Source organism: Eubalaena glacialis, chromosome 1, assembly GCF_028564815.1.
Source record: "Eubalaena glacialis isolate mEubGla1 chromosome 1, mEubGla1.1.hap2.+ XY, whole genome shotgun sequence".
Lineage (NCBI taxonomy): Eukaryota > Metazoa > Chordata > Mammalia > Artiodactyla > Balaenidae > Eubalaena > Eubalaena glacialis.
Genome location: NC_083716.1, coordinates 26,638,935 through 26,654,309, shown reverse-complemented (window position 1 = coordinate 26,654,309; position 15,375 = coordinate 26,638,935). Strand labels below are relative to the sequence as shown.

At 57.5% G+C, this 15,375-nt stretch overlaps 1 protein-coding gene across 1 annotated transcript; it reads left to right on the top strand.

Annotated features, from left to right (window-relative positions):
- Window positions 1–1,212: 1,212 nt before the first annotated feature.
- Window positions 1,213–15,074, top strand: TRIM8 (tripartite motif containing 8). The gene is made up of 6 exons (XM_061200034.1): window positions 1,213–1,796; window positions 10,901–10,996; window positions 11,335–11,568; window positions 12,855–12,886; window positions 13,021–13,136; window positions 13,490–15,074. The coding sequence occupies exons 1-6, from the start codon at window positions 1,227–1,229 to the stop codon at window positions 14,095–14,097; spliced, it is 1,656 nt and encodes a 551-aa protein (XP_061056017.1). The 5' UTR covers window positions 1,213–1,226; the 3' UTR covers window positions 14,098–15,074.
- Window positions 15,075–15,375: the final 301 nt, after the last annotated feature.

Here is a 15,375-nt window from a genome sequence, read left to right as displayed (position 1 = left end):
CGCCACCGCGGCGGCCGCCGGGAGCCCAAGATGGCTGGGCGCTGAGGGAGGCAGTCCGGCTCGGCTGGCTTGGCCCGGCCCCGCCGCCGCGGGCTGGCTCCGACCGCAGCCCCGAAGGCCGGAGGAGAGGCCGAGAAGAAAAGAAAGTGGGGGGGGAGGGGGGCCGGGGTGGCGAAGGGGGAGGGCCGGGGGGGAGGGGAGGGCCGGGAGCCGAGCGTCCTGTTCATTAGCAGTTGAGAAAAATTCCTTTCTAGTTTGATCAATCCTTGTTTTCCTCGGCAGAGCCGGGGCGCCCGCCCAGCGCGGAGACGGAGACCGGGGTCTCTCGCGGCGGGGGCGCCCGGCGCCGGGCCTCGGGGGAGCGCAGAAGTAGCGACGAGGGGGTTAGGCCGGAGCACCGACGGGGCTTCTTCTCCCTCCCTTTCTGGTTGGCTTTTTTTTTTCCACTTCTCTCCCTCCCCCTTCCGTTTCTATTTGTGAAGGGAGGAGGAAGGCAGAGGCGGGCTGGTGTCTCTGGCCGGGGACTGGAATTTCATCTGAATGACTGCCCCTGCGCTCACGCAGTGCCCCGGAGTCGGCCCGCCTGCGCCCCGCAGCCCGCACCCGCAGACGGCCGGCCAGCCGGGGGGCGCCCGCGCCGCGGCCCGGGGACCGGCTTGCCTCGCCCGCCTGGTCCGGATCTAGCAGTCCTTGGCGCGGCCGCACTCGCTCCTCCGGCCTCTCAGACCCTGGACGAGGCGAGGGAGGCGCAGCGCCGGCAAGTCAGGAGAGAGCCACCATTGCCGCTGCCGTCGCTGGAGGAAGTGTGCGGCTCCCGGGCTCTGTCCGCCTTGGGGCGCGCCCCAATGTCAGCCTCGGGGCCGAGTGCAGGCCGTGGGCCGCCGCTGCCCTAGCCGCGCCGACCGGGAGGCGGCCTCTTATATGGAATTTGGACTCCGGCACTCCCCTCCAGGGCTGGTGCCCCGGCCGCGGCCCTGGCGCAGTCCGCCGTCTCCCGCTAGGCGCTCGGGAGGAGGAGGAGGAGACGCAGCCGGCTGCGCGCGCTGCGTGAGGACCGAGGCTCCCTCCTCTGGGGGGCGGGCGCGCGGAAGGCGCTGGTGACTGAGCGACTCTCGGGACCCCCGGGGCCCGGAGCTCGGGGCTTGGTGGGCCTGTAGTGGCACCGGACGGACCCCCAGGGTTGGGGAGTTGGGGAGACCTGCCCGGGCCCCCTGTCCGCAGCCGCTATGGCGGAGAATTGGAAGAACTGCTTCGAGGAGGAGCTCATCTGCCCCATCTGCCTCCATGTCTTCGTGGAACCGGTGCAATTGCCGTGCAAACACAACTTCTGTCGGGGCTGCATTGGCGAGGCGTGGGCCAAGGACAGCGGCCTGGTGCGCTGCCCAGAGTGCAACCAGGCCTACAACCAGAAGCCGGGCCTGGAGAAGAACCTGAAGCTCACCAACATCGTGGAGAAGTTCAACGCCCTGCACGTGGAGAAGCCGCCGGCGGCGCTGCACTGCGTGTTCTGCCGCCGTGGCCCCCCGCTGCCGGCGCAGAAGGTCTGCCTGCGCTGCGAGGCTCCCTGCTGCCAGTCCCACGTGCAGACGCACCTGCAGCAGCCCTCCACCGCCCGCGGGCACCTCCTGGTGGAGGCGGACGACGTGCGGGCCTGGAGCTGCCCGCAACACAACGCCTACCGCCTTTACCACTGCGAGGCCGAGCAGGTGGCCGTGTGCCAGTACTGCTGCTACTACAGCGGTGCGCATCAGGGACACTCGGTGTGCGACGTGGAGATCCGGAGGAATGAGATCCGGGCAAGTACCCTACACACAAACACACACACACACTCTCCCTACTGCCTGGGGACCACCCATCGGGACAGGCTGACTCTTGTGACATCAGGCCAGAGGTTCCCTTCCAAACTCCTACTCTAAGTTTGGAGGCAAGGTCCTGGGAAGTAGGGTCCCCGATCAGTACTTGATAAATTCCTGCACCTGTGCTCATAGGGGGCATCTTGTGAGGCATTTATAGAATTGAGGTGTGGGGCTGTCAGGGGTAGAGTTTGGCTGTTGCTTTTCTGTTTTGCGTGCAGCTCCCTCCCCCAGCGTTGTTTCCGTAGGCCCTACGGGAAGTCACTAAAGGGAGTGACCCAGGTCCTGCTTCTCCAGCTGCTGTTTATGTAATGAGTGTCCTGGTGCCGCTGCTGTGGCTGACATGATCCATGATGCTGGCATACCAATGAGGAAGTAAACAAAAGCAGCCATGTTAGTTTCAAGCCCTACTGGAAACACATTGGGGGGGGGTGGGGGCTGGAGGGGGAGCTTCCGGAGGGAGAGCAGAACTCCTGGTATCTATCTGGCCAAGGCCTGGACAGCCAACAGCATCACCGGACAGCATTTCAGCTATTCGGATTATTCCCCATAGCCCGCTCTCCATGTGTGAGAATTGCTGCCCACTGTGTGCCTGTGCGTATTGCACGCCTCTGCATGAACACACCTTAAAGTATGTCTTCATCACCCTGAGCGCTTTTCTCCCAGCCCAGCCCTCTATCACAGCCCTCCCACATTTAGGGAGGGGAAGTGGAAGATGGAAAAAGAATCCTGTGGGTTTAAGGTTGAGCCGCCTTGCAATCTGGTTTCAGGCAGCTGGCTCCCCTGGGCTGCCGGCTGGGTGATTACGGAACCGCATCCCCTCCCATTGTATACACCCTGTAGCAGCGGCCAATGTCAAAACCGCCTTCCCCCTCAGGCCTCTGGGGCTGGCCTGACTTTGGAGCTGGACTGAAGCAATACTTCCGTCCCCTTCAGTGGAGGGGGGCTCCTCCTGGGTTCCTCCCAGGTCCCCTGGCTTTCAGGGTTGAGTCATACCAGAAAGAAGGGGTTGGCCTGAGACTGTCTGAGCCGTCTCAGAAGCCCCAGCTTGGGGCCTGGGTGTGATATCATGGGGGTGAGGTTGGGCTTTGGTAGGACTGGGAGTGTTTATGGGTGGGGGCCCCTGGAGGCTAGTCGAGGACAGTGGGGAGCTTGGTTATGAGGAAGCTCTGAGCAGGGGATGGTTGTAGATGGGGGCTGTTTCCTGTGGGGGGGGACCAGTCAGAATGAGTCACTGTTCAGCAATTAAAAAACATACACATACCACTAACAAAAGGCAGGAGGGCTGCCACAGGCTGAGGGCAGGGATAATAAATAAAATTTGCTGTGTAATTAGTTTCTAATCGGATGGGTTAGCTCTGGGGTTTTGTGCCAGGACAGAGCCTCTGGTTTCTTAAAGGAAGTATGGGTGGGGGATGGAGAGAAGAGCCTCCCCCCTGCCCAGGGTTGGAAAAGGCAGAGGCCATGGGGAGCAAATGAGCCCCTAGTGTACTCCACCCCCCACCCAGGGCAGGCAGAGCCCAGACTTTCCCTAGTATTGGGAAGCTGCTGCTATTAATAAAGATGGAAGGGCTGGGGAGGAGGCTGGGAAAAGTGCAGAGGCAGGAGAAAGGAAGGCTGTCCAGTTCTCTGTCCTGGGATTGACAGTGGAAAATGAAAGGAAGGGAAACGTGGAGATGGGGCTGAAAGGCACAGAAGAGGGGACAGCAACCAGGGTGATGAGTGAATGTGTGCCTGCACCCACAGCTTTGCCCTTAGTTGTATCGGAGTGCTCAGGTGTCTTTCATTTAGGTGGGGGAGAAAACACAATTTTACCTGATTTGGTAGTAAGAGGGTGTCTGTTTGTGAGTGTCTTTGAGACTGTCTACTTTGCTCTCAAATGCACCTGTCTCCTGTCTATATAGTTGGGGGATGGGGGTGGCACACATACGCAAAGTATACCCTGGGGTTCCTACCGGCAGGTCCCTGATCCCCCAGCTCATGGAAGGAACTGGATGGAAGCAGGCCCTGAACTTTGTCAGCAGCTCCATGTGTGTGCGTCTGCGTGCGTGCATGTGTGTGTGTGTGTGTGTGTTCTTGTGTTCGTTCCTGTTCCTGGTGTGGGCAGGCTCAGAAGTAGTGGGTTGCATCACAGCCAGATGTGCAGTTCTGTGCGCTCAGCATCTGTGCCCCACAGCCTGAGTCTCGTCCCTCTCCAGGCTCCCCTACCCCAGGCCCTCCAGATTCTCTCTGGTGTCCCAGGGCACTGGTGTTGGAAACCCTTCAATGGCCCAGTGCCACTCAGTGTGAGTTGGACTTATTGAACGAGTAGGAAGAGGGGCCCCACCCTCAGGGGAGGGGGTGAGCCACAAAGAACCTGAATGGAAGAACCCATTGCGCTCCATCCTCTCTACGCTAGCCATGGGGAGGGGCGTTTTCCTGGGCCTCTTTTCCCTTGTGGGAGGGAGAATGTCTTAAAGGGCCTCTGCTGGTACCATGGATGAAGGCAACAGAATTATCCCAGATGCAGGAGCAGAAGCATGGAAACCTGGCACACACCTTAAGATATAGCTCTGCTTCTTGTGCTTCCTTTTCCGTTGTCCCAGGGGAGGGGCAGGGGCTGCTGAAATGCCCTACTACGCATACTCAAAGCACCCACCTGTGCAGCGGCCTAGAGCTGGGGCCCAGCAGGAATGCAAGCAGGGCTTCCGCCCAGCAGGGGACTAGCAGGGGGTCTCAGAGTCAGGCCTTTGAAGTCCTTGCCCCACTCTGCCCTTGGGAAGCCAGCGTGTAAGCTACGTTGCCATGAGGCCTGGATGCCCATTGGGTAGACCGCAGAGACCACTCTAAGACATGCCTAGACCCCAAATGTGTTCTGCCTTGGGGCTATGGGAGGCTAAGGGCCCAAGATTGGGATATTCAGGTGGACTCAGGCGTGGCGGCCCTAGGTGGTCAAACCCTCTTCCAGCCCCTGGGTTTAGGGGTTCATGTGAGGAACTCGGGACTGGTATGAGCTGGGAGCACCTCTATCTCATGACCTCCTTCAACATAGAAAGAAGATCCAAGGTAAGGCCTAGTTATATCTGTGAAGGGCTATGCAGGGTGTGTGTGTGTGTGTGTGTGTGTGTGTGTGTGTTCAGGTCATAGTTGTGCCTCTGTGTCATTCCTAGTACCCCAGACTGAGGTTGGAAATGTTCCCAGGACCCTGTTCCTTGCATTCTCGAAGGTTTAGAGTTGAGAAGAGATGTTCTCTGGGGACAGGATCCCACTTCTTGGGCCAGTTTGGGGTTTGCAGCTGCTGGGGGTGAGGTCATCCTGCTCACATTGTCCATGGCCGGAGGGGCTGCCCTGGGACCCTGGAGGGGATCCTAGGTCTCCACCCCATGTGTCTGTCTCCAGGTGGGCTCTGGGAGTGAGGGGTGCCCCGGCCCAGCTATAGCCGGGCTGTGGCTGCATCCTGACTCAGGCAGTACAGACCCCACCACTCTCCGCTGCCCCCAACCGTAATCCTGAGGTCTGAGGTGGGGTGGGAGGTGAGGTGGGGAGGCTCTGGGTGTAGGTGTGGGTGTGGGTGTGGGTGGGAGGTGGGAGGGTCAAGTGGCTGCTCCTTCCTTGACCATCTTGAAGGATCGGGAAGTCGGGCCTGGCTTGGCCTTCCTCCCTGGCCCCGGGCAGAGGAGCCTGAGGCGGAGGCCCAGCCCCCCACCTCCACCACAGGATCCTGCTGACACAGCCAGACCAGACGCCTGTCGTGCACGCCCTGCTGATGACTCTGCCTGCTGCAGCTCTGGGTGCCTGTGCATCCAGGTCTGTCTGCAGGTGTGTGTGTGCGCGTGTGTAACCAGTGCGTCTGGTTGTGCATCTAACATGGGACTACTTTTTTGTATCTCAACGTGTTTATCTCTGAGAAGGTGCAGTGTGAGTGACTGACTTAATTACGGAGTTGTCTTGTGTGTGGCTATGGGGTCGGGAAGACGTGCACGTGTGTTTGTGTGTGAGCGAGAGGAGGGTGCCCTGCTTGCCGTTCACCTGCGAGTTGAAATTGAGTGTGCACACATACCTGTTGTTGACAGCGCTAGTGTGTGACTGCCTGCCTGATGGTGGTTGGTTGGTGGGTGTGAGTCTTGTGTGACTTTCTCACCTGGTGGAGGTGTTGGGGAGGGGACTCACCTTCGGTGAGCTTGTTGCCTGTGGTGGGCTTTGGAGGTGGAAGCCCGGATGGATCCTGCGATGCTGTGTTGGGGGCATTCGGGGTGGTCACAGGAAGAAGGGGAGCCCGGCTTGGGCCCCAGCCCTGGACGGAGCAGGCAGGCTTGGCTGGCCTCATCCCTGGCTCTGGGAAAGCCTTCCTTCCCGGCTGGCCTGGCATTCAAACACAGACAAAGGGGGGCTTTCTCTCTCGCCTCTTTGTTCTGCTGCCCCAGAGCAGTGCTCTCTGCATGGCAAAAGCTAATTCCACTGTGCAGCTGGGAAACCCTCTCTGGGGTCTGCCGGGGCTTGCCTCCGAGGTGCTGCCTTTCTCCTTGCCCCTGGCTCCTGCTTTGTAGCCTCTTCTCTCTGGGTCTGTGATTGCCCGCAGCCTGGGGGTCCACATGGTCGCCCCAGGTAGGGGCTGAGGCACGGGAAGGGGCAACTAAGGCTGAGACCAGGAGGGAGTGCTGTGGCCCAGGGAGAGGGGAGGCTGACATACTCCTGGGACAAGGGCTTATGTGGGAGAGTGGGGGGCGGCTTTGGCAGCTGGGGAGGAGGTTAGGAGGGGGTAGCTCTGAGCGAGGGCTTCATCCAGAGCTGGAGCTGGCATGAGAGTCATCTGGGCAGGGATCCCAGCAGGCAGAGGTACTCCAGCAGCCCAGCGCCCTCTTCCTGCCTCCACCCCATCACAGGGGCTGCTGGCCCCAGGTCTGGTCCCATCTAAAAACCTGAGGCCTGCCTCTGGCCCAGATCCTGGGGCCCTGCTCCCTCCTGACTTTGCTTCTCTTCAAGGTTGACTTGAGGGTTTTATTATTATCATTTATTAACTTTTACACAGCCTAGAGTCCCAATGGCTTTACCCGTCTGCCCAGTCCAGTCTGGCATCAAAAATGCCAGCTGGGCCTGGCCAGTCAGTCTCCAGAGGGCTGTGAGTGAGGCTTTCCCAGGGCAGGAATGTAAGGGGCTCATGATTGCCCCCTCTCCAGGCTGGGAGGGGCTTTGGAGGGAGCAGCTCAAGGCAGAGTCTAGAACATTAGGCGACAGATATGAGGGTCTTGGAGGGGTGGGAATGGAGTGCCCCCAAGTCTTCTTGATCTTTTGCCCTCACAGACCCAGGAGCAGACCGTGGAAGGCCTTAGGTCCTTAGGGAAGGACAGGGTCAGGAGTGAGCAGGTCCCGCCTGGGCCAGCAGGTGTAGAGTGGGGCTGGGCCTCCAATTGCCCCCGCCCCTGCTGGAGGCCTGGTCCCTCAGGTGCTTCTAGTCTAGACCATTCTAGTCTCCACTCTGTTCCTGCACACTTGAGGTGTGCCACAATCCAGGTGACCCACTGTGGGCTGGGAGCAGTTTGTAAGGTGCCCTCCCCCACATTGAGAGGCTTTGCCCTGAATCAAGCTGGGAAATCTCTCAGCTGTGGGTTTTTCCCAGGTGGGCAGTGGAGCCTCAGCTCTCAGTAGTTCCGGGAGGTTGGGATGGAAAGGAGGCTGCTGGTAGTGGGGAGGGGTCCTTGCTTCCTCTGTTCCCCATCTTCCAGCTTCTCAGCAACCTGATTCATTCACTGGTGGAATCGAGGTGAGGGGTAATAAAGGGGCAGCAAGTGGATATTTCCCTTCTTCCCCACCACCCCGATTTTCCAGTGCCTGAGGTAGCAGTGTCCCCCCGCCCCCTGCTTCCCCCCGGTGTTGGCTGTGGCAGGATCAAGAGCACCTAGCCCCGAGGGAGCGCCATTCCTGCAAGGGCGAGCTGGCCATGGTGGGCCCCCCTCCCAGCCTTCCCTGGCTGGCACCCCCTGGCCAGTTTCCTTCCTATTCCTGGCCCTTCCCTTCCCCCTGTAGTGGAGACAGAAGCCCGGTGGCCTCTGAGCTGGGGGAGGGCCAATGAAACCCAGCCACCTGCTAGGGAGTGTGGCCACTGCCTTTGCTAGACCTGGACTGGGCTGCACCGCAGAGGGCTCTGGGCAGGCAGGAACCAGGACCTGGACCCGGAAGCCAAGGGAAGACCCCTCAGGGTCCCAGGGTGGCCGTGCTGCCAGGAAAAGGATCTGAGAAAAGCCTAGATGGGGGAAGGGGCTGAGCCCCACTCCCCAGGACAAGACAGGAAGTGCCTCCCTTGGCTGTGCCCTGAAGGGTCAGCCATGAACTCCCTGAAGGGGTTTCAGGGGAATGGCACAGAGGCCTCCCGCCGGTCTGGAGGGTGGGAGTGAACAACCCCATTCCAGGCCTCTGAGGGAAGTGGGGCTGAGATCCTATCTGGGGCTGCCTCTCTCCTGCCCCTCGTCTGGGACTCAGCTCCAGGTGCACCTCTACTCTGATACCAGCGGGTTTGGTCATGAGAAGTAGTTGGACCGGGAGACCGTGGTGCACAGATGTGTGTGTGGCTGGGGCCTGGGCTCTCGGATATCCTGGGCACTGGGAAGGCAGGAGTGGCCTGGAGCCTGAGATGCATCCAAATTGGAGGGACTGTCTTCCCGAGTGTGGGGACGAGGCAGCCAGCAGGCAAAAAATTGAGGGCCAGTTGCAACAGGGGAGGTAAAAAGGTCTCATATCCTTTGGTGGTACCCTGGCCACCTTGCCTTCAGGCAGGCCTCCCTCAATCGTCGGGGGCCTTCAGGAGGGCCAGCCTTCACTGTGCAGGGCTGTGTGTGTGACAGTGTGCCTGAGGTGGTCTCAGGGCCCAGGTGGTGGCGTGTGCTTGTGTGTGTGCGTGCAGCTGTATGCATGTAGGTGGACCATACTGTGGGGTGCCGCCTGCCCTTTTCACGTGACTGGGGGCAGTTTCACAGGAAGGGAGGATGTGTGACTACCTCTGCTCCTGCTCCCAGCCAGCTGTGTTTCTCTACAGGCTCTGACTCTCAGGCTGGCGGCAGATCCATGTGCATGTTGGGCTGGGGTGGAGGCAGGGCAACATCTCCTAGGGCTCTCTATTAAGGTACTGTCCTGGGTCACTGAAAGGTCAAATTGTTGGGGGGGGGGTGCCTGGGGGGTGCCCCAGGCTTTCCCAGCTCAGAATCTGAGAGCCTCACCCCCTACCACCTCCTGTCCCCAGGGCCCTGATTCTAGGGTAGCCACCAACACAAAACAGGGTCGCTGAACTCTCTTGGCTGGCCTTGGTTTCCCCATATGTAAAAGGGTTTGGGGGAATAAGGAAGGGATTGGTGGCAGCTTGTCTTTTGGAAGCCAGCTGAGTGTGGACAGGAGTGGGGGTCATGGGTCAAACTTGAGGGTCACTTTGAGGTCCACACAGAGGAAGAAAACCACTTCTTGTTGAGTGGACACTTACTGTGAGCTAGGTTCTGTGCAATCTGCTTTGCAAACCTTGTTTTGTGTGCAAAACCCATGGGTTTATTCAGGAAACACATTATGCATCTGTAGGGTGCTGGGGCCTTTGTGGGTCCCGGCTAGGAAGGGAAGTGGAAAAATACAGCAGCAAAGCCCTGTTTTCAAGAGACCTTGAGTTTTGTTTGGAGATTAGACCGCAGTTGGTCAGACTATAGAATAGTGTTGTCCTATAGCTCTTTCTGTGAGATGGTCACGTTTTGTGTCCGTGGTGTCCAGTACATTAGCCACTAGCTACATGTAGCTATTGAGCCTTGAAATGAGGCTGGTTCAACAGAAGAACTGATGTTCAATTTAATTTATTTTTAACTAACTTAAAATGAAATCGCCACATGTGACTAGTGGCTACTGTATTGGACAGCACAGCTACAGAGGGAGAGCAGAATGTGACAGCCCCCCGTATGGCCAGGACAGGGAAGGTCCTGCACAGACTCCGAGCAGGGGCCATGGAAAGTTTCCTAGAGGAGCAGGGCCTTAAGCTGGGCTTTGAAGGATAGACAGGGGATGGGGAGAAGGCACTGTGGGCTGCAGAAAAACATCAGCTGGGTGCAGGGAGTTCACATTTGCAGTGTCAGGGACAGGATACCAGCCCACCTGGCTGGGAGAGTCAGGTTGTAAGTAAGAGAGCCTACAGAGTTTGGAAGGAGGGGTCATCGAGGGCTCTTGGGCAGGAGAGAGACCCTGTTTGAAGAGGTGTGTCTGTCTGGCAAGGGAGGATGACAGGGTGGCTGGAACAGCGGGGATAGGCAGGTCTGGGAAGAGAGGGGTTGTAGAGACAGAAGATTAAGGGCTGAGAAGAGCAGCATGGTCCAGAACCTTCCAGCAGACTGACCTTGGGTCTTAGGAGAGCCAGAGTTTCCTTTCCACCCAGGTCCAACTGAGGGGCTGAGGGAGTTAGCAAGGACTTCAGAGGCCTAGCTCTCAGCATCAAGAGCAAGCAAGGGGGCAGCTGGCTGGCTTGATGCCCCCCAAGTATAAGGCAAGCATCAGGTGAGATCTCTGGACCGGGCCAGAGGGCCTGTGAGACCCGGGAAGGTTGTGTGACCCTCTGCATCATTTCTAAGATGGTGCTCCCCAGAGAGAGGCAGCATGACTTGGATAAGAACAGACCCTACTACCTGGTCATTTAGGTTTGTATTCCAGCTCTGACACTAGCTGTGTGACTTTGGACGAACTACTTAACCTTTCTGGTTTCCTCTTCTCTGAAATGAGGATAATAATAGTACGTATCTCATAGCATTACTGGAATGATTAGATAAGTCTATACAGGAAAAGTGCTTACAACAGAGGCAGGCCTGACCCTGCCCTCAGAAAGTTTATGGTTTAGATATGTGTGGGAAGCCATTCCAGGCTTTCTCTTCCTGGGGACAGGCTGGCCAGACAGTTGTCACCAGGCCCCTGGGATTGCATGGGAGGCAGACGGGGTTGGGGTCAGAAATTTTAGGTCATCTGGGAAAAAGGCTCCATAGGTTGAGTCTGTTCTGTAGAGGGAAGGATGGTGTTCCCCCATTCCTCTGATGCCCCTACCCCAACTGTCTCTGCAGAAGATGCTGATGAAGCAGCAGGACCGGCTGGAGGAGCGAGAGCAGGACATTGAGGACCAACTGTACAAACTCGAGTCAGACAAGCGCCTGGTGGAGGTAGCTAAGCCCAAGCCCATGGTTATGAGGTGGGGGGCGGCTTGGGGACTGGGCCTTGGACTAGGATCTGTTGCGTGGTCAGCTCTATGCCGGAATCCCTTGATCAGTCATTCAATGAACCGTCAGTGGATGAGCCCCCCACTGGTGCCAGTGTACCTGTCCAGAGCCCTGTGCTACCAGTGGGGGATTGGCAGGTCAGACTTTGCCTTTGGGAGCCCTGGGCAGCCTGGGGCTTTGGGGTCCCAGACTCCCCCATCCAGGATGTGAGACAGGCAGGAGCAGCAGCCAGAAGTCCCCAGTACTTACCTGCCCACCCACTCTTGCCCCGGTGCCCGCAGGAGAAGGTGAGCCAACTGAAGGAGGAAGTGCGGCTGCAGTACGAGAAGCTGCACCAGCTGCTGGATGAGGACCTGCGGCAGACGGTGGAGGTCCTGGACAAGGCCCAGGCCAAGTTCTGCAGCGAGAACGCAGCACAGGCGCTGCATCTCGGGGAGCGCATGCAGGAGGCCAAGAAGCTGCTGGGCTCCCTGCAGCTGCTCTTCGACAAGACGGAGGATGTCAGCTTCATGAAGGTGGGCTGGGCCTAGGACCAGCTGGTGGGACCCAAGGGGCATTTTTAAGATTTTTTTTTTTTTTTTTTTTTTCCTGCATTGGGTCTTCGTTGCTGTGCGCGGGCTTTCTCTAATTGCGGCCAGCGGGGGCTGCTCTTCGTTGAGGTGCGCGGGCTTCTCATTGCGGTGGCTTCTCTTGTTGTGGAGCATGAGCTCTAGGTGCGCGGGCTTCAGTAGCTGTGGCGCGCAGGCTCAGTAGTTGTGGCTCGTGGGCTCTAGAGCACAGGCTCAGTAGTTGTGGCACACGGGCTTAGTTGCTCTGCAGCATGTGGGATCTTCCCGGACCAGGGCTCGAACCTGTGCCCCCTGCATTGGCAGGCAGATTCTTAACCACTGCATCACCAGGGAAGCCCCAAGGGGCGTTTCTAAAGTGGACTCTGCGATGCTTTGCTCCCCAACTGGTTCCCCCCACCTGTATGATCACAGGGCTTTGGAGCCAGCCTGCATGGATTCAAAACCCTCCCACCCTGTTCCTTCTAGCTTTGTGACCTTGGGCAAGTCATATGTGTTCCCTAGGCCTCAGCTCCCTCACTTATAAAATGCGGTTGATAGTACAGGTCTATTATCTGTTATCCACAATGCCAAATTTTTAAAAATCTCTGAAAACTGAAAGAAAAAAGTTCTGGCAGCTCATTTAACAGCAAAAATTTACCTGAACTGATGCTGGCAATTTATGGCCTTTATTGATCTTACTTGGTACAAATATTGAAACATATTGCTGGGACTTCCCCGGCAGTCCAGTGGTTAAGACTCCGCCCTTCCAGTGCAGGGGAGGGATTCGATCCCTGGTCAGGGAACTAAGATGCCACATGCCACGAGGCGTGGCCAAAAAAAAAAAAAATATCGCTGCAGAAACATTGATGTGTTAGATTACAGTGTCCTACACTGTAATCACATATTATGATACGGGCATCCTATTTCCCTTCTAAAGTCCAAAAAATTCCAAATTCCAAAACACATCTTGCCCCAAAGATTTTGGGTAAAAGATTGAGTGCCTGCAGAACCTTCCTCCTAGGGTAGTTGTTTAGATAAGATGATAGATGTATAGAAAGCACTTACAGTGTTGTCTGTCACATAGCAAGTGCTCAATCTTCTGAAAATGGAGGCACCCCACTCCCTGCCCCTGCCACGCTCTGGCCAGAATCAGAAGGTCAGCCCTGCCTGGGGAGACAGAGGATGGAGCAGCTTCCATCTTCCCCTCTCTCATGCTGCCTTTCCCACTGACTAACCCTTTTCTCTCCCTCTAGAACACCAAGTCTGTGAAAATCCTAATGGACAGGTGAGCAGATGGCCACCAGCCCTCAGGGGAACACATGTGGGGGAGGGCAGGAAGGGCCAGGCCCACTGGGGGGAGGTAGGGCGGGCTTACTGGTGATACCTCCTCACAGCAGATGCCCCGTCCACTGCCCCCAGGACCCAGACCTGCACAGGCAGCAGCCTTTCTCCCCCTAAGATCGGCCACTTGAACTCCAAGCTCTTCCTGAACGAGGTGGCCAAGAAGGAGAAGCAGCTACGGAAGATGCTAGAAGGTGAGGGTGGGATCCTCAATCAAAGGGAGAGAACCCTTTGGGCAGGGGTAAATGCCAGAACCTTCCTTCTGAGAGGCAGCCTGGCCTAGTCAGATAGACCTTTCCTCATATCCCTGCTTTGCTACTTCTAGCTGTGGGACCTTGGGCAAGCCGTAGTACCTCCCTGAGCCTCAGCTTCTTCAGCTGTAAAATGGGAATGATAATAGTATCTGCTTGCTAGTGGAGTAGTGAGCATCAAGATGGTGCATGATGTATTGTTCTTGGTCCTACAGATGGAAAATGTCCCCGGGGGAGAGGAGGCCTGGGTTGCCCGGGACGGGGGCTTTAGCGACTTTTGCCCAAACTCTCCACAGGCCCCTTCAGCACACCAGTGCCCTTCCTGCAGAGCGTCCCCCTGTACCCTTGTGGTGTGAGCAGCTCTGGGGCGGAAAAGCGCAAGCACTCGACGGCCTTCCCTGAGGCCAGTTTCCTAGAGACGTCATCGGGCCCCGTGGGCAGCCAGTATGGGGCAGCGAGCACAGCCAGCGGCGAGGGCCAGTCAGGGCAGCCCCTGGGCCCCTGCAGCTCCACGCAGCACTTGGTGGCCCTGCCGGGCGGCGCCCAACCAGTGCACTCAAGTCCTGTGTTCCCCCCATCGCAGTATCCCAATGGCTCCGCCGCCCAGCAGCCCATGCTCCCCCAGTATGGGGGCCGCAAGATTCTCGTCTGTTCTGTGGACAACTGTTACTGTTCTTCCGTGGCCAACCATGGCGGCCACCAGCCCTACCCCCGCTCCGGCCACTTCCCCTGGACAGTGCCCTCACAGGAGTACTCACACGCGCTCCCGCCCACACCTTCCGTCCCCCAGTCCCTTCCCAGCCTGGCGGTCAGAGACTGGCTCGACGCCTCCCAGCAGCCTGGCCACCAGGATTTCTACAGGGTGTATGGGCAGCCGTCCACCAAACACTACGTGACGAGCTAACGCTACGCGGGCGGTGGGGCGCTGGGGAATCTCCCCCCTCAGCCCCCAGTGGCTCGGGAATGACGCATCCAGAGACCTGCCCTTCTACCTTCCTGTCCTCCCTCCCTTCCTCCTTCATTTCCCCAAGTCTTTTCCTTTTGGATTTTGTTTTGTTTGGGGCTTGTTTTGATTTTTTTTTTATTACGAATCTCCTGGACTCTGAGGTGACAGTGGGAGCTGGCCTGGGCCAGGGCTGCAGGTGGCTCTGGAGTTGGGAAAGCGTCTACCTCAAGGCGCTGAGCTCTCTCTCTCTCTGTCTCTCCTTTTTTCTTCCACTCCTTCCCCTACCCACCCCCGTGGCTGGAAGGAGCCTCAGCTTCCCCTAAAGCCTTGGGGGTAGGGGCAGTTTCCAACCCTCCTCAGCCAGCCCTGGGAGGAGGGACCAGTGCCCACTGGCCTGCTTCTCCTCTTCTTTTTCTTTTGGGCAGTTTGATCACTGACTAAATAAGGAATGACCTGTAGATTGTGGGGCTTTTTTTTTTTTTTTTAATTTTTTTAAAACCAAGAATGATTTCTCCTGCTTCCTTCTCACCATCCTCCCAGACGGAGTTCAAAGGCCACTTCTCAAGCAGCTTTTGGCACCTTTAGCCTCAGAATGGAATCTTAAAGACAGGAACCCCCATGTCCAGGAAAGGGGAAAGGAACCTTGCCAATGATAGTGACCACAGCAGAAGCAAATAATAATAATATTAATAATAATAAAGAGAAATAAATAATAAAAAAAAAAACCATAGCACAGCCCTTGTTGAGGTCAGCGGGAGAGGAGGGGCTGCCCGGAGTTGGGTCCTTGCCTGGATTTTGACACAGCGACTTCCTGTAGTGAGCACTTTGTATGAATCGTGGACTTCCTGTTCTCAAGGCGCAGGTATTTATTCTGTAATCTGTCTAGAGCACACACCGAAATCCAACCTTCTAATAAACATAATGGCGCAGTCCCACTCCCTGCCTCGCCTCTTACCCCTAACTCCCCCAGGCCTGGGGTCTTCAGGCGTTGGTGTGGGGAGGGGCCCCTCTAGGGATGGAAGCCCCTGCCCTCCTTGCCTTGATTCTCTCCTGGGTTTAGCCTGTTCCAGGCCTGTGAATGTCAGTTCGTCAGGCACTAACTACGTCTGGTCTCAGCCTTGGGTTCATTTGGCAAATATTTGCTGAGGGCCTCCTAGGCCCAGCCCCCGGCTGCATGGGCCCCGGCGTCTCTTTGAGTTTCTGCCAACATGCTCTTAGCAAGGACAGACAAAGGAA